Genomic DNA, 19097 nt, shown 5'->3' with positions numbered 1-19097 from the left:
GTGCTGTTGGATTCTGTTTGCTAGTATTTTGTTGAGGATTTTTGCATCTATGTTCATCAGTGATATTGGCCTGTAGTTTTCTTTCTTTGTGACATCCTTGTCTGGTTTTGGTATCAGGGTGATGGTGGCCTTGTAGAATGAGTTTGAGAGTGTTCCTCCCTCTGCTATATTTTGGAAGAGTTTGAGAAGGATAGGTGTTAGCTCTTCTCTAAATATTTGATAGAATTCGCCTGTGAAGCAGTCTGGTCCTGGGCTTTTGTTTGTTGGAAGATTTTTAATCACAGTTTCAATTTCAGTGCTTGTGATTGGTCTGTTCATATTTTCTATTTCTTCCTGGTTCAGTCTTTGCAGGTTGTGCATTTCTAAGAATTTGTCCATTTCTTCCAGGTTGTCCATTTTATTGGCATAGAGTTGCTTGTAGTAATCTCTCATGATCTTTTATATTTCTGCAGTCAGTTGTTACTTCTCCTTTTTCATTTCTAATTCTATTGATTAGAGTCTTCTCCCTTTTTTTCTTGATGAGTCTGGCTAATGGTTTATCAGTTTTCTTTATCTTCTCAAAGAAACAGCTTTTAGTTTTATTGATTTTTGCTATCGTTTCCTTCATTTCTTTTTCACTTATTTCTGATCTGATTTTTATGATTTCTTTCCTTCTGCTAACTTTGGGGTGTTTTTGTTCTTCTTTCTCTAATTGCTTTAGGTGCAATGTTAGGTTGTTTATTTGAGATGTTTCCTGTTTCTTAAGGTAGGATTGTATTGCTATAAACTTCCCTCTTAGAACTGCTTTTGCTGCATCCCATAGGTTTTGGGTCGTCTTGTCTCCATTGTCATTTGTTTCTAGGTATTTTTTGATTTCCTCTTTGATTTCTTCAGTGATCACTTCGTTATTAAGTAGTGTATTGTTTAGCCTCCATGTGTTTGTATTTTTTACAGATCTTTTCCTGTAATTGATATCTAGTCTCATAGCGTTGTGGTCGGAAAAGATACTTGATACAATTTCAATTTTCTTAAATTTACCAAGGCTTGATTTGTGACCCAAGATATGATCTATCTGGAGAATGTTCCATGAGCACTTGAGAAAAATGTGTATTCTGTTGTTTTTGGCTGGAATGTCCTATAAATATCAATTAAGTCCATCTTGTTTAATGTATCATTTAAAGCTTGTGTTTCCTTATTTATTTTCATTTTGGATGATCTGTCCATTGGTGAAAGTGGGGTGTTAAAGTCCCCTACTATGATTGTGTTACTGTCGATTTCCCCTTTTATGGCTGTTAGTATTTGCCTTATGTATTGAGGTGCTCCTATGATGGGTGCATAAATATTTACAATTGTTATGTCTTCTTCTTGGATTGATCCCTTGATCATTATGTAGTGTCCTTCTTTGTCTCTTGTAATAAATAGTCTTTATTTTAAAGTCTATTTTGTCTGATATGAGAATTGCTACTCGAGCTTTCTTTTGGTTTCCATTTGCATGGAATATCTTTTTCCATCCGCTTACTTTCAGTCTGTACGTGTCTCTAGGTCTGAAGTGGGTCTCTTGTAGACAGCAAATGTATGGGTCTTGTTTTTGTATCCATTCAGCCAATCTGTGTCTTTTGGTGGGAGCATTTAGTCCATTTACATTTAAGGTAATTATCGATATGTATGTTCCTATTCCCATTTTCTTAATTGTTTTGGGTTCGTTATTGTAGGTCTTTTCCTTCTCTTGTGTTTCTTGCCTAGAGAAGTTCCTTTAGCAGTTGTTGTAGAGCTGGTTTGGTGGTGCTGAACTCTCTCAGCTTTTGCTTGTCTGTAAAGGTTTTAATTTCTCCATCAAATCTGAATGAGATCCTTGCTGGGTAGAGTAATCTTGGTTGCAGGTTTTTCTCCTTCATCACTTTCACTATGTCCTGCCAGTGCCTTCTGGCTTGCAGAGTTTCTGCTGAAAGATCAGCTGTTAACCTTATGGGGATTCCCTTGTGTGTTATTTGTTGTTTTTCCCTTACTGCTTTTAATATATTTTCTTTGTATTTAATTTTTGGTAGTTTGATTAATATGTGTCTCGGAGTGTTTCTCCTTGCATTTATCCTGTATGGGACTCTCTGTGTTTCCTGGACTTGACTATTTCCTTTCCCATTTTAGGGAAGTTTTCAACTATAATCTCTCCAAATATTTTCTCAGTCCCTTTTTTTCCTCTTCTTCTTGTGAGACCCCTATAATTCTAATGTTGGTGCGTTTAATGTAGTCCCAGAGGTCTCTGAGACTGTCCTCAATTCCTTTCATTCTTTTTTCTTTATTCTGCTCTGTGGTAGTTATTTCCACTATTTTTTTTTTTTTTTCGCGGTACGTGGGCCTCTCACTGTTGTGGCCTCTCCCGTTGTGGAGCACAGGCTCTGGACGTGCAGGCTCAGCGGCCATGGCTCACGGGCCCAGCCGCTCCACGGCATGTGGGATCTTCCCGGACCGGGGCACGAACCTGTGTCCCCTGCATAGGCAGGCGGACTGTCAACCACTGCGCCACCAGGGAAGCCCTGTTTCCACTATTTTATCTTCCAGGTCACTTATCCATTCTTCTCCCTCAGTTATTCTGCTTTTGATTCCTTCTAGAGAATTTTAAATTTCACTTATTGTGTTGTTCATCATTGTTTGTTTGCTCTGTAGTTCTTCTAGGTCCTTGTTAAAAGTTTCTTGTATTTTCTCAATTTTATTTCCAAGATTTTGGATCATCTTTACTCTCATTACTCCGAATTCTTTTTCAGGTAGACTGCCTGTTTCCTCTTCATTTGTTTGGTCTGGTGCGTTTTTACCTTGCTCCGTCATCTGTTGTGTGTTTCTCTGTCTTCTCATTTTGCTTACCTTACTGTGTTTGGGGTCTCCTTTTCACAGGCTGCAGGTTCGTAGTTCTTGTTGTTTTTCGTGTCTTTCCCCAGTGGCTAAGGTTGGTTCAGTGGGCTGTGTAGGCTTCCTGGTGGAGGGGACTGATGCCTGTGTTCTGGTGGATGAGGCTGGACCTTGTCTTTCTGGTGGGCAGGACTGCGTCTGGTGGCGTGTTTTGGGGTGTCTTGGAACTTATTTTGATTTTACGCGACCTCTCTGCTAATGGATGGGGTTGTGTTCCTGTCTTGCTAGTTGTTTGGCATAGGGTGTCTAGCACTGGGGCTTACTGGTCGTTGAGTGGAGCTGGGTCTTAGCGTTGAGATGGAGATCTCTGGGCGAGCTCTCGCCGATTGATATTATGTGGGACCGGGAGGTCTCTGGTGGACCTATGTCCTGAACTCGGCTCTCCCACCTCAGAGGCTCAGGCCTGACACCCCGCTGGAGCATGAAGACCCTGTCAGCCACATGGCTTTTGGGAAGTCTGAGGTCTTCTGCCAGCATTCAGTAGGTGTTTTTCAGGAGCTATTTCTTTTGTAGATGTATTTTTGATGTATTTGTGGGGAGGAAGATGATCTCCACGTCTTACTCCTCCGCCATCTGGAAGCCATGTCCCCTAGTCTTCATGGACCAAGTTTCTCTTAATAAATTTAATGGTTTTCTGAACTGTATGTTCTCATGCTGCCTTCGCCTGGTTCTGCCTCCAGAGAGATCTTCCCTTAGTATCAAAAGTATCTCTTAATCCTGCTCATTTCCATGGGGTGAGAGAAGGTAGTGATTTAACTAATTGACTCTGAGAGGCGAGTGAGTTCACTTTCTCACCTTGATGTATCAGTATTTGATGATATTGATGACCCAGACAAATTTCTGAATGGGGAAAATTCAGGCAACATAACAATAATAAACAGCCTGGGGTTGTGAAGTTCTTTTTCTCTGTATTTGATCCTTTTTTGAAAATCGAGGCAGTGAATCACTTATATAATGAAGAATGAAAATGAGGGGAGAGAAAAGAGTCTAGGATCTATGACTGGTCCTGGACGATTGATAACACCCATCACCCTGGGATATGTCGAAGGAAGAACAGCTACAGGGTGGACCGTGGCACATCAGCTGAAATGTCTTGGGGGCGTTCATGATAGGTGTCCGTTAGGTGGTTGGGTTTATCAAGTTGCACCTCAGGTGGGAGGTCTTAGCAAGGGACATTGAGCTAGGACCCTTCAGTAAAGGCTGACTTCATGGGCTATGGTGAAATCACCTTTGAGGCAATGACAGCCCACTTAAGGAGCAACCGTAGCAAAGAGTCTCCAAGAGGTAGGGAGCCAGGAAGATGGGGCCAATGTTTGCTCACTGATCTGCCTGTTCTCACCTTCCTTGGCACTCTCAGCTGCTTTGGGTTTACTGATGACACCCTTAAAGAGAACATATTAGTCAATGACTGTAGCTGTTGTGAAATGCTCTTTTAATGTAACCACATAAGAAATCATTTGCTTATATCATTTTGTGACTGCATGATTGTGAAAACATGTCATTAGCAATGTCAGTCTGTCTTAAGTTTTAAATGGCTGTAATGCGTAACCTGAATCTTTATGTCTACAAGGTGCTTTAAAGCCCATTTCATTGTTCTCAGCTAGAACTGAGGCAAAATGAGTGCAAGTGGGAAACGTAGCATAGCTAGATCTTAGCACAAACTGTTGTATGCAGAATGTCCTTTCACGTGCCCTACTAACCCATCCACTCCAAGTAAGGTCTCTATTTAGCTAGCTGCAGCCATCGCTGGGGTTGGGCAGTCACCTGGGACTGAAATAGGACTGGGAGAGAAGTGAAACACAGGGAGAAATATAAGCCTGCTGGGGAGATGGTGGGATCAGCATGTGACTGGTTCGAGCCTCCGAAGGAATCCAGTATTGGGGTGTGTAGGTGGGTCAGGACCTGACCTTAAAACATTTTGGGGGCCCAAGTTGAAGATAACTAGTTTGAATTCAGTGAAATACTTAAGCATTGTTGTTCTGCATTTTGTTTTCACTGAGCTAAAACCCCATTTTTGAAAGAAGAGTTAACAGTTTCAAATCGGATCCTCCAAACTTAGCGAGATCTGTTTTATCAGAGCATCCTATCTTATGGAAATATCTGCACAACAGTCACTCTCATGTTATATGATTTTTAATTCCCGATGGCTCTTAAATCATTTTAGCCTTTTATCATGTTCATTTCTCTATGTCTACATTTTGTGTTGGGTTGTGAGCTCCCTAAGGGCGGAGACAGTATTTGTGTATCTTCGCATCTCTGGTGGGCGGCCCCTGAGCACTAGATATTTGTTGATAAGCCCGTCAGTGACAGAGGGGGATGACATGGAAGGTGGGTGTGTGGCACGGCAGTGGCCGGGACCTGAGCATCCCCGAGGCCGCTGTGTGCCCTTCGAGTCAAGGTGCGAATTCTCCTACTGAGACCGTGTAAGTGGTGGCTGGTACGCTTAGTCCTTCTTCAAAGTATCAACAAAGTCAGACATCAGGCAGACTATTTGGGGAGGAAAGAATGAGCGTAGGGAGCACAACGTAAAGTCGTAGCAGTGGATGAATCAAACATTTCACACTCCATTGTTGGCTACTTAGGGTTTCTACACCGTTTAGCATCTGACGAGACTGGATTTCACGTGATTAATATCTTCTTTCTGGTTTGTGTGTCTTCATGACAAGAGGTTGGTCTCAGGTGGAAGTCTGTGGGGACTAAAATCACCACCTGTCATTTGTAGATTGTAACCTGAAACTTTGTACTGAAGACTGTTGGCTGGAGTAACTCAGACTCACCCCAAAGCTAAGGTTACTTATTTCCTCTAATACAGAACTGCCTTCTCTGAGAAGCTGGGTTTTGGTCAGTATGTAAAAACCTAAGAATTGGAGTTTGAATAGTGCATAAGGTATAGGCATCATTTTGCATCATCACGGGATGCATGGGATTCTGTCGAACTGGTACATTTTCATGTGACAGGCACAGTTGTTTCTGACCCTTGAGTTAGTGAATTGCTTGGGATATTGGAGCGGAATAAACTGAATGTTCTAACTAGATCTCAACAAGCAAGGAGTATGCAATGTTTATTTTAAAAGGCTATACTTTCTTATTACCACAATGCATAAGTAAATTAATTAAAAGTTTTTTATTCAGCTTAAGTTGCGTTAGTATTCAGTCCATGTAGAGTTCTAACTAATCTTCAACCCACTTGGGTTTTAGGTGTTAAAAGAGGACCAGCAAGGCATGATGTTTTGGATGGCTCATGGGAAGGCTTCAAGGATCTCGTCAGACCTCATGAGGAATCAAGGAAGAGAGAGAAAGGCCAGAGGTTGGTGTGTGAAAATATTGTTTGAAACTTTCCGATGCTGAGGCTTCATGATGTTCTGCTCTGGGTTAATGAAACATAAACTCCTCTGCCCAGCTTATATTTGATTTTTAAAAATTAATTATGGGTGGATGTTGGGAAACTCTGACAATAAAACCAAGAACGTTAGTCACATTCAGGGCAGAGAGTTACTGTTGGTGGAGCAGGCCTCCTCTTGCCCCTTTGCCAGCGCATTTCTCGCTTGTAAAAATGCCGCCAGCTTCCCTCGAGCAGGGAAGGTTGGTCGTGCCAGCAACTGCTGTTGTTCTGTAATCTGAATAAACAGTCACTAGGTAGGAGGTGAAGAACCCAACCATCTTCCATTTGTGAGCTAATCATGGTTTGACCCGAAGCCATCGGAGGGAAAGGTTTTTGTGCTGAGGCTCGGGCACCCACTTCTCTGTGGCTGCAGCCTCGGAACCCGGCTCTTTCTCTGAGGCTGTATGGCGCTCTCATTGCCCTGGAGGCTGACTCGGATAGTGTGGGGAGGGCTTTACATTTGTTGATGCTTCAGCATCTACTCTCATTGCTGAACTTTTGAATTAGCCACTCATTATCTTGGTACAGCTTTTGTACCTGCCCCGTGGGTGACCCCGGTAGAGAGCTGGTGCCCTGCGGCTGCATTTAGGTTTTGCTGCCCTGTGTTCCAGTCTTCTTCCTAGTTGCAGCATGGCCACTTAATGTTTTTCCTTTGGGAAAATTAAGAAAAAAACCTGTTTGGCATTCATTCCACTGATACTTATGAAGTGTGTGGTGCTATCTATGTCCTGCTCCTCCGGATGCGTTCCGTCAGTGCTGAAGGGAGTGATCACTGCTGGTTCGGTGTGAAAGAATCGCCTGGAGGACTTTTTTTTCCCAAACTCCTAACGTGCTTCTCACCACCCCCTCTTCCCCTTTGGTAAACATAAGTGTGTTTTCTACGTCTGTGAGTCTGCATTTTGTAAATAAATTCATTTGTGTCATGTTTTAGATTCCACATATAAGCGGTATCGTATGATATTTGTCTGTCTCTGCCTGACTTCATTTAGTATGACAATCTCTAGGTCCATCTGTGTTGCTGCAAATGGCATTATTTCATTCTTTTTTATGGCTGAGTAATATTCCATTATATATATGTACCGCATCTTCTTTATCCATTCATCTATTGATGGACATTCAGGTTGCTTCCATGTCTTGGCTATTGTAAATAGTGCTGCTATGAATGCTGGGGTGCATGCATCTTTTCGAATTAGAGTTTTCTCTGGATATATGCCCAGGAATGGTAACTCTAGTTTTAGTTTTTGAGGAACCTCCATACTGTTTTCCATAATAACTGCACCAGTTTACATTCCTACCAACGGTATAGGAGGGTTCCCTTTACTCCACACCCTCTCCGGCATTTATTACTTGTGGACTTTTAGATAATGGCCATTCTGACCAGTATGAGGTGATACCTCATTGTAGTTTTGATCTGCATTTCTCTAATAACTAGCGATGTTGAGCATCTTTTCATGTGCCTGTTGGCCGTCTGTGTGTCTTCTTTGGAGAAATGTGTATTTAGGTCTTCTGCCCCTGGAGGACTTTTTAAATGTGCAGATTCTCTGGTCCTACTTGAGACCCTCTGAGTTGGCATTTCCCAGGTGATGTTTACATCACAGCAATGAGCTATGAAAGCCCCACATGGAGTAGAATCTCCTTCTTCACAAGAAAGAAACCGGTACTCAGGGCAGAAAATTCACCGTGGGTACCACGTCTCCCTCAGGGCAGAAGGAACAGAACCTGGATCTACTGTCTTCCATGTGGCCTTCTTCCTAATCCATTTCTTATCCCCATTCACTGCACAGCCTTTTCTCTGATGTATCGAGAACTCGCCACGCCTGAGGGCAGTGGCCCCCAGCGTTGCCCCACATTGCAATCACCTGGGGATCTGAATTTTGTTAAGATTCCTGGCTCACACCCCCAGACAGCCTGATGTCATTACTATGGGGTGCCTCTTGGGCACTAGGATTTTTTAAAACTCCTGAGCTAATTCTAACATGAAGCAAAGTTTGGAAACCACTTTTGTGCCTTAGGGACTTTGTCTAGCATAGTTCAAACAAGTAATTTATCCTGGAAGAAGTTCTGTTTGTTTCTAAACACGTCTCATATAAACTGATTTTATTGTTTAGACTTGTAAAAAACAAAGACAAAAACTTAAAATCCTGATTTGTTTGCTTATGGGATAAGCGTTTTTAAATTTAGATACCAATATAGAGATGAATGGTCATGGTCTGTCATTGCACAGGTTAAAACAAAGGACAATAGAAATTTCTTAAAGTGCAATTTAAAAGTTTAAAGATACAGCTTCCTGGCAGTTTGAGATCTTGGAGTATGGGTGTGGGGAGTGGAGTTTATATTGTTATGTTATAGCAAGTCAGCAAAAACACTAAGTTTAGTTGACTGGTATTAAAAGTCTACCATGGAGCTGCACAAGGATTGTGACTTGGTGAATTAAATACAGGTCTCTGATCTGTAACTTACAAATATAATGTTAGTCTTGAGTGTTATGATAGTATCCAGTCATTCCCTTTTTTCCCTACCAAAACTGAGGTCTTACCTGCTTGCTTTTGTTCCTTATTAGATTTCAAGACAACCTGTGTTAAACTGAAATTTCAGACTTTTTAACATAGTCACGTTTTTATGTATAAGTATATATAAGGGATTAGATTCCATCGAGCACAACAATTGTTGACATTTCCTAAAAAATATCTTGTAATTGGATTTTAATGTTGAGTAAAGCAACTTTACAGGAAATATCTTTCATCAGCTAATAATTAAAGCACGTGCCTCTACTGCAATGGAGAACTGTTGGGTCTAGAGTATAGGATTGCATTTTTACATTTTCACATGGGAGCTAGCGTCCATGCTGTTTCCGTCAATATGAAAACGGTTTGAAGCGGATGTGTCCCAGGACCCTAGTGATCTTTTTAATCTTAAACTTGACGTAGCACCTACGGGTAATGTCCCTTCTGGGCAGCCCTGCAGAGCAGGCCTGTGAAGCTGTGAATCCTAAGTTCTGTGCTGTGTGACAGTGCAGTGTGGAAAGTGGGCAGCCTGTGGGTAGGGACCACAGCCTGGGTAGGAGGTGTAGCCTGGGAAGGATGCTGGTGCATCCAAAAAAGATGCTGAAATCAGCCCCAGCAGGTTCTGGGTGAACTCTTCTCATTCTTGGTTTTCTGTAGTTTTGCTGCAACTCTGCCCGAGTGTTGCTTTTGTCACCAGCCTGCTGCAGGGTCGCAGGTCTTCGGGTCTTCCATCTGCTTTGGAGAAGTCTCATTTCTCTTTCTTCCACTTCTGGAAATTCACTCACATGTGTTACCTGAGCCTTGTGTATCCCATGCCTCGTGATTTTTCTATATTTCTATATTTCTCTCCTTTTTTATCTCCTTATTTCATTCTGGGTATTTTCTACTGATTTCCCTTTCACCTCTCCTCTTTATATTATAGGTGTACTCTTATGATAAACCTATATATTGCATTTGAAAACTTCATTATTGCATTTTTCAGTTTTTGTTATTCTATTTGGATTTTTAAAAATTTCCAGCTTTCTGCCAAAATTATTAATTTTGTCTTTTATTTCTTTATGCATAATTAGCATATTTATTTTGAAACCTAAACCGGGTGACTCCGTTTTCTGGCTCCCTTAGTTTCTGTCTTTATTATCTGTTGTTTCTCTTAGTTTTCTGTCGTACGTTCCTCTGATATGCTTTATTATTTTGGGCATGTCTTCCTACCAGGAGTTGAGATGATCCGAGGCTGAGCCTCTCTCTCTGTGAGGCCAGCTGTCCCCTTGCTCACCTGAGGGTTTCTCTTCCTCCTGTGATTCACTGTCTTATCAGCTCAGCAGTGTCTCCGAATCGTGGGTTTGTGTCCGTCCAGCTTTACTAACTGTTCACGATGGGGAGGTTGTTCCGAACTACTTAGACGATCCTTCCTGGAAATAATGGGTGAATTTTGATGGCCATTAAAACAGTTTTTTTCCTCTAATTAGAGATGGGAAAAATCCTTCTCTGAGAAAAGAACAATGAGAGACCAAGTCAGCAGAATTTTTCAGATGAACGTGCAAGTCATTGGTTGCAAAAGACACACTAACCATCTCTTAAAGAGGGAAAACATATAATTCAATAAAGAATTACAAAATCTCAGAGCTATAATTTCCATTAGTGATTATTTGGTTTAGTACCCTCTTTTAGTGGGAAGAGTCATTTTGTACATCAGTGGGAAACTATCTTTTTTAGACTTATTACTTTTTTTTTTTTTTTTCCGGTACGCGGGCCTCTCACTGCCGTGGCCTCTCCCGTTGCGGAGCACAGGCTCCGGACGCGCAGGCTCAGCGGCCATGGCTCACGGGCCCAGCCGCTCCGCGGCATGTGGGATCCTCCCGGACCGGGGCACAAACCCGCGTCCCCTGCATCGGCAGGCGGACTCTCAACCACTGCGCCACCAGGGAAGCCCAAGACTTATTACTTTTAACATATGCTTATAAATTCATTGAACCTTTTATATTTTGAGACTCCAGTTAAGCAATATCATCACCTCCATAATCTTAGCTTACAATACATGGGTCATTGACAAGGAAATCTATTTCTGCCATCTTTTCACAGGGAGAAATATAAAATGTTGACAGATCGTAGCCTGTCTCGTTAGTTGCTTGTTTAATATTGTCAGACATAGAACCTGAAGAAGGTAAATATAACATTAATGCTAGTGATATGGTGAACGCATATGAAAATGTGGGGTTTTTCCTCCAAAGTGTTTATTCTACTACTACTGTTATTCTTGTTATTTTTGTTCAAATATTATTATCCTTAACAAAATTTTTCTTTTTTAAAAAAATTAATTAATTAATTAATTTTTGGCTGCATTGGGTCTTGTTGCTGCGCGCGGGCTTTCTCTAGTTGCAGCGAGCGGGGGCTGCTCTTCATTGCCGTGCGCGGGCTTCTCACTGCAGTGGCTTCTCTTGCTGTGGAGCGCGGGCTCTAGGCGCGCAGGCTTCAGCAGTTGTGGCTCGCGGGCTCAGTAGTTGTGGCACATGAGCTCAGTAGTTGTGGCTTGTGGGCTCTAGAGCGCAGGCTCAGTAGTGTGGCGCACGGGCTTAGTTGCTCCACGGCATGTGGGATCTTCCCGGACCAGGGCTCGAACCCATGTCCCCTGCATTGGCAGGCAGGTTCTTAACCACTGCGCCACCAGGGAAGCCCCCCAGTTTTTCTTTTAAGGTAAGTCATCCACTGGACAAGAAAACCCAGCTTTCCTTAGTGGCTGTGGTTTTAAATCTTGCTTTGGGGCCCTCTCTGCCTAGCAGGATTGCCCGTCAGAGGGTGAACTCTGGGTCAGAGCACAGGAAGTGTCCAGGTAGCTCTCACAAGCTTGGAGGCTTAGACAGACATGAAGGGCCAAATACTTCAAATTGTACAAGTACACTTATTTTGACTGTGGTTTAAAAAAAAAAAGACCCTACACACTAGGTCAAGTGCTTAAATGTCCAAGTTTCTTAAACAGAGCAGAAAGCAAATGAATAACGGTTTACATATGTTCCAAAAATTGCTTGTTCTCACATTTTTACTAGGATATGAGCCCTCTAGGACACGAGCTTTAATCTTTTAATACTCATCGTAATACAGTATGACACACAAAATTGGTGTTTAGTAAATATTTGCTGAGTGAATAAAGGCTGCACGAATTTCCCTTCTGCTTTTTGAGTTTATATCTTACACCATTTCTGGTGCTTCTAACCATCACACAGTGATGTTGTAATCATCATAGTATACCTCATTTCTTTTTGAATATTCTTCCTAAACGTGTGAAATGGCCTCGTATTAGTGAAAGAAGGAAGGTTTCCATTGCAGGACATTGTTGCCGCAAGCGTTGATTCCTGAGCCAGACTCCACTATGTGGTGGTTCTGTCACACTGACCGAGTAAATTAGTATTTCTGTGCCTCTGCTTCCTTTTATATTAAACAGGCATAATAATAGCGCCAATCTCAAAGGGTTTGTGCTAATTAAATGGGTCGAAACCTGCAAAGAGCTGAGGATGATAGATCCCTGATATTCATGGGCACTCAACAAAAGTTAGCTCTGTTTTCCAGCACAAATGTGGGTGAAGATGACATCCACATATGGACTCAAAGCAGACTGGGGGGGGTCACTCTGCCACTCGCTTCCCTAGCCCCCCCAGAGACTGGTACGTGTCTGTAATGAAAATGGCCCTCAAGGTTCCAGTATGGCCCCAAACTATGTCTCTTCCTGGATTCATTGACCACAGTCATGCCTGGGCCAGAACGGCACCTCAGGGCATGGGGGGGAGGGAGAGCTGGGGTGCATTTTTGAGAAGCCCCCACATGGTTCAGACGTGACGATCATCCCCCCAGGTGAGAAGCTGTGTTATAGGGTTAGATGGAGCCTCGTCTCTTTAGGTCTCTAGCGTGAAATCAACCCCCGTCGCCTTACCCGGAGGCAGGTGGTGTGCGTTTCCCGGTCCCGGATCCCTGCTCTGGTGATTTGCTTCCCTCTCTCTTCTCATACCATTACAACTGCCTGAAAATACCCGGGCTCTCCTAGGAGACCTGCGTGAGGTGCACCTAACGTGCTCACTGTCGCTGCTCATCGTGGCCGTTCCTCAAGCACCGAGACCTCTTCCAGAAAGAGCTTTCCATCTCGCCATCACGCGGAGGTGCTGGAGAGGACTCCCAGCGAGCCCTTGTTCAGAGGGCAGTAGGTTTGGAATCACAGCTTGTCCGGGTCGGGCTTCTCCGAAGAAGGAAGCTTGCAGCCGAGAGAAGGTAGAAGGGAGGCCACAGGGGCATGAGAAGATACGCTGGGCCGTGGGGCGGCCGTGGGGGCTGGAGCGCAGGTCCAGCCTGGGTGGGTGGGCTGTCCGGGGCAGGGGCCAGGAGGGCTGGGGAGACGGAAGCCTCCGGAATAAAGAAGTCGGGTGTCTGAGCCACGTTTCGTGTTCCTTTCCCTGGTGTCTCCTCTCCTCGGAAAGGTCCCTGAATGAGCCCTTCACAGCCCGACTGGAGACTCCGCTGTTTCGGGAGTGTGCTTGTACAGTTCGCAGTAATTCCAGGGCTTGGGCTCTTTGCCATGAGATAGTGTGCTTGGCTGGAAGCGTATAATCTGGTGGGCCGCTTTGTTTTTAAGTTTAACTTTCAAGTTGAAATAGCAGTGACTCATCCACATGACAGGTGATATTTATTTTGTTTCTTGACAGTTCCGCGGGAGCATGTTGTTACTACTCAGGGGAATTGGCACACTTCCTGGAGGATGACACCCTCTGTAAATTCCACGTAAATAACTCCATTGTTCAGACACCTCCTGCCCTCCACCGATGGGGCCTGTCTCCTGGGGGGGGGGGGCCTTTGAAGACAGATAATTAGAGAGATGAGCTGGCAGAGACTGCAGGCACCCTAGATTTCGAGCACGGGTGTTTCAAGGATCCGCCATCCCTTCGATGAACCGTTTCTGGCAGAGCGCGCCCAAAGCTGGCACTGGGGGCGCGGGAGTGTGTTGGTTATGCCAGGTGTCGCGCCCGCCCCCAGATGTGGCTCCGAAGCCCCAGGAACCCGCGGCCTCTCGGTGGTGTAGCAACTGCTTTTGGCTTTGTTAGCGTGTTGTTTTTTTCTTGTTGTGTATGAGAAGAAAATATTTATAGAGAAAACATTCAAAGAGCATCTTCAAGCGGCAGCACCTTTTCTTTACTGTATTTTCCGCGCCCCGTGGCTGCCGTTGTGCGTGTTCTAAGGTGTGTGCTTCAGAAACCCTCAGGTGTGTCCCGTACGGGAGGTGCTTGGTGTGAGAGCCGCTGGGCTGGCGCTGAGGCCATTCTCCTGAGCGCCCGCAGTCATCTTGGGCCACGTCAAGGTAGGGGCCAGGGTAGAGCCCCCCACCCCCTGCGGAGGTCACGAGGCCGAGAGAGGAAACTGCCAGAAATCCTGTTACCATCTGCCGGTGGGCACTGGGCAGGCTGGGCCAATTTGAGAGGCACCTTCCAAATGTGAACAGTCACAGCTGCCGGTTCCTAAGGTCTAGCTTGCTAAGTAGGACCTTTGGGGGATGTTAGCCAAGCGATAGTAAGTAACCTAGCTTAGAAATATCAAATTCATCTCTGTAAAATATGCAAAACCTATGGGGACTTCCCTGGAGGTCCAGCGGTTAAGACTTCGCCTTCCAATGCAGGGGGTGCCGGTCCCATTCCCGGTCGGGGAGCTGAGTTCCCACCTGCCTGGCGGCCAAAAACCCGAAAACATACAACAGGAGCGACATTGTAACAAAGTCAATAAAGACTTCAAAACGGGTCCACGTCCAAAATAATCTTTAAAAAACATAAGCAAAACCTCAAGCAAAACAGTAACTTGCCGAAGTAGCAAGCGTGAAACTTTAAAAAACCCATCAGAACGGCTTCTTTGGTAGTAAAGGAACTGAAGAGAAGGAAGAGAAAGACACGGGTGCACCCGGGTCCACCTCGGCCCGTGCCGCCCTCCCCGTGTAAATACTTATTCTTCACAGACAGCCGCGGCGCGGGCCGTTCCTGCCTGCGAGTCGATTCCAGGTCCCCGGCCCCGCCCGGCTCCCCGGCTCACACCGGCTCTCTTCTCAGACCGCCCGTCCACGCTAACCGTGGTCGCTCTGCTTCTCGTAGCAGCAGCTGGTTTGGGAATATGACTCACTTCGGCCCAAAGAGATGCGAAGGGAAGTCTTGCTGGGAGGTTTCTGGAAAAAAGCCTCCTCTCACTTGAGCCAGCCCTGGGAAGAAAGCCCTCCGAGCTTTGTTATGGCTGGACGCGCCCGGGGGAAGGAACCGCGCAGCCCGAGGACCGGGCCAAAGAGCGGGCCCCGGGGAGGAGGCAGGAGGGGGCCCTCCGATCTCACGGCTTCTTCCCACTGACGTCAGAGGGATGTTGCGACAAGGGACCCAGCGCTGCGTCTGTGATGTTGCTAGGCTACGCCAGGACGCACACATACGGAGACGCAGTGCTGCACCCATGTGTCCACAGAGCTGGAGCTCACTTTAAACGTGGGTGGTTTTCCCAAGCAGGCTTTTCATGTCTGCTCTGGAAGAGCGGCACTGGCCTCTCCAATCACAAGATATTTATTACTTCTTTCCTTAAGTCTCTTCAACTCTCTCGACTCGGGTTCAAAGTTATTGCTTTCCAAATAATACTTAAGAATATGAATTATTGGATATTAGCAGTTAAAAAAAGAAATAAAAACAGCATTATTCAGATGGAAAGGAGTTAAATGGAAGAATGACAGATGAAACCACAACTCAAAATCAATGAGGCATTATTATAGACTGTTAGAAAATAAAATAGGACGCATTTCAAATAGATTTTGTCATATGCTTTTGTGGCTTTTGGATATGAGTTCAGATTTAGTTCATCTGTCAGTGGTGAGTCGGTGTAGCGTACAATGGCTGTGAAACGGGGCAGCCTGGCCTGGAGGGGTCCTTACTCTGGTCTTCATCGTCAGTGACTTTAGTTTCAAAAACTGCCCCTTTTGAACTTATGCTATCTTATTTTTCTGCAGAAATGTCTTCTGCTCTTCACTTCTGAATAAATTCACGAGTTAAAATCCAATCTGTTCATTTTAAAAAAGGCTCTGAAATCTTTCTCAGCATTGATCAGGTTGCAGGTTTTTTCTTTGTTTCTGGTATTTTTTACCATGTCCCTCCAGCTCCTCGGGTGAAGTTTGAACACAAAGGTGGGGCAAAAGACGGGAAACTAGGAGTCAGAAACTGCGGAGGAGGGCGCGGCTGTGGTGGGAGCCCGAAGCACCAGGGCCGGAGGGGAGAGGGGTGTGTCTTTTTGTCTTTTCTTTCTTTCTTTTTCTTTCTTTCTTTCTTTCTCTTTCCTTCTTTCCTTTCTTTTTTCCTCTTCTTTCCTCTTCTTTTCTCTTTCTTTCCTTTCTCTTTCTTTCTTTCTTTCTTTCTTTCTTTCTTTCTTTCTTTCTTTCTTTCTTTCTTTCTTTCTTTCTATTTTTATATTGGAGCATAGTTGATTAGCAATGTTATGTTAGTTTCAGGTGTACAGCAAAGTGTGTCTTTGTCTCAAAGTAAAAGGTCTAGCCTGGACATCCCATGAAGTTGCGTATTTTCCCCCAAATCTACCCCTCTTGTTTCCTAAGGGCCAGGCTTGGTGAGTTTAGGGTATATTGAGAGTATATGGTGAAGGAACTTCTGCCCCTCACCGGACCTGAGCAATGAAAGCAAGTTTCTTTCAGAGGCCGCATGGCAGGGGTCGATCCCTGAAGCCAGTCCTTGTCTGCCTACTGGTGACGGGCGGGGGATGAGAGCCAGGCTCAGGCCAGCCGTCTGCCCCTGCCCTCCTGGACACTCTGTATGTCCCTTCTCCCTCCACGCGCCCCATGGACTCAGATTCGCACGTCATTCGGCGGGTTGTCATTTGTTCAGGTAGGGGGTCCCAGGTTGAGCCTGTGTGAGCCCCTTGGAGCTGCCCTCTCCCCAGCCCCTTTCCCCTTCATGCTCTTCCTTCCCTTCTAGAACACTAAGATGACCTGGGCTCCTGCTTCCTTTCCTTGCTCTGGCACCGTTTCTCCATGAAACTGGTTCCCTTGAGTGGAAAATGGATTGCATGAAAACAAGATGGGGCACTCTCGGTGTCTTGGTCTGCTCAGACTGCTGTAATGGAATTCCACAGACTGGATGGTTTATAAACAACACTTCTGGAGGCTGAAGTCCAAGATCAAGGCCCAGGCTTGGGTCCTCATACAACAGAAAGGCCGAGGGAGCTCTCAGGGGTCCCTTTAATAAGAGCATTAATCCCACTCATGAGGGCTTCACCCTCAGAAACTAATCACCTCCCAAAGGCCCCACCTCCAAACACCATCACCTTGGGGTTAGGATTCCAACATAGGAACTTGAGGGGCACAGACATTCCGTCCATAACAGTGTGCTCCTTGATATTAGGGCTTCATTGCCTCTAGTCCCCCGTACGTTCAGGGCCAGGAGATGGGTAGACGTGTAGACCCCTGGGAGTTTCAGTGTTAGATGTTAAGTTTGTTAGATAAAGATCTTAATAAGTGAGGTGATATATGTGTATTTTTTTAACAGATTGGGTATTGATGCATAGCTCACATATACGTTTTCTCTATGCTTGTTTTTTGTACTATAAACATTCATCTTTATCCAACATATGAGTATTCAAAACTGATACTTACGCTTTACTGATCAGTTCTATTATTGCATTGTTCGAGAACATTTAGAGAGGTATTACATTTTTTAGAAAAATACCCTGAATATTAAAAGTCTCTATAATTCTCTGGAAAAAAGGATATAAGGAAGGGACAATTAAGTTACAAATAGATTCACATAAGAACGTTAAAGATTTCTGCCCCAACGTCCTGCAGTGAACCCAGCTTCAGAGCGTAGACTTTATCATCAAATTAAAAAGGGGGGGAGGGATATCAACAATATGAAGGACACATCTAGTGAGCTGCTTATTTTAAAAAGCTGAGATCTCGGGCTTCCCTGGTGGCGCAGTGGTTGAGAGTCTGCCTGCCGATGCAGGGGACACGGGTTCGTGCGCCGGTCCGGAAAATTACCACATGCCGCGGAGCGGCTGGGCCCATGAGCCATGGCCGCTGAGCCTGCGCGTCCGGAGCCTGTGCTCCGCGACGGGAGAGGCCACAACAGTGAGAGGCCCAAAGCTGGGATCTCTTGTATCCATGGATTGAGTCTTTCTGAAGACACTTAAATGATGTAGCTGCCAGGGATCTAGATAATAGAATATCCTCAGGATGTGATTTGAAGACTTTCTAGAATTTGTTTTGTTCTATTTGATTTGCTCATTTTTACTTTTCTCTATAGTCAAAATTTATGCAAACATGTTATTCTGGCAGCGCCCCTGTATCTAGATGGACTTATATTAGTAGTGAACGAAATCAATAATTTCGGCAGATGTGTGGATTATCTCTTCACTTCTTTTTTTAGGAGAAGCATGTCTACTGTTTACTTATGAAATGGTACCTAAAGCCAAAATATTTCAAAGAATGTTTTAATTTTAAAGTTTCTTTTTTATCACTAATAAAACAAGTACGTTTGTTTAATTTGACCTCCCTTTGATCTTATTAAAACAGAATCAACTAGGTTATTTCCCAAATATTCATCTTCAACACCCCCCCCCTCCATTCACCACTTTAGAACTTGCAGAAAATGCTTTTGCTAAAATTAAGTACAGCGTTTCATATTTGTGAGTTGTTCCTCACTGGTTAGTGGATTATTTAACATGATTACCTCTCAGTGTTTGCTTTGATTACCTTTTGTTACTGCATAGCTGTATTTGGACAAGTGTTTTCCTTTTAAGGGACAGGGTGCTGTGTTTTCTTTTTTCGCGAACAAACAACAATGTTAAACACATAAAAGGGTTGTTTTTCTTCTTTGTAATGGACATTCTATAATAGAAACCCTGAAATGCTTAGCCGTGCTTAACCGTGAGTAGATGTGAGCAGGGTAAGAGTGGGAAGGTTACATTTTATATTAATATACTGCAAATGATAAGATAAAGGTTTCCACTTTTCTTGAGGTCGTCCATATAATACAGTTTCATTGTATTTTTTTCACTGGTGAGGTCTTCATGCTTATAACCAAAATGTTAAGATACATGCATTATGCTTCTGTTTCTTCTCATGTCTGATGAATGCAACGAAACCCATGGATAACCCATGAATACAAGTAAACTTCCTGGACATCCAAGCCATGTCCCGCTAGTGGCAGTGCTGGAAGACATCAGAGGTTGCACCTTGAATTGTCTGGTGGTTTTGTTAGCTTACCATTATAAGCTATAGCAGATGATGAAAGAGTTCTTATGTCGTCTCAAAAATAAGGAGAAAATCGGTGGTA

At 44.2% G+C, this 19097-nt stretch overlaps 1 protein-coding gene across 1 annotated transcript in view; it reads left to right on the top strand.

Annotated features, from left to right (window-relative positions):
* Positions 1–19097, top strand: part of MCPH1 (microcephalin 1) — a gene marked incomplete at its 3' end in the record, with an annotated part of 293369 nt that overhangs the window by 42861 nt on the left and 231411 nt on the right. Inside the window, 2 exon segments of the mRNA XM_082863622.1 lie at positions 6079–6191; positions 14747–14888. Of these exon segments, the coding sequence (XP_082719748.1) occupies positions 6079–6191; positions 14747–14888 (255 nt within the window).

Source organism: Leucopleurus acutus (genome assembly GCF_964270905.1).
Source record: "Leucopleurus acutus genome assembly, chromosome: 21".
Classification (NCBI taxonomy): Eukaryota; Metazoa; Chordata; class Mammalia; order Artiodactyla; family Delphinidae; genus Leucopleurus; species Leucopleurus acutus.
The sequence above is the reverse complement of the archived record's forward strand: the minus strand, read 5'-3'. Positions and strand labels throughout refer to the sequence as shown.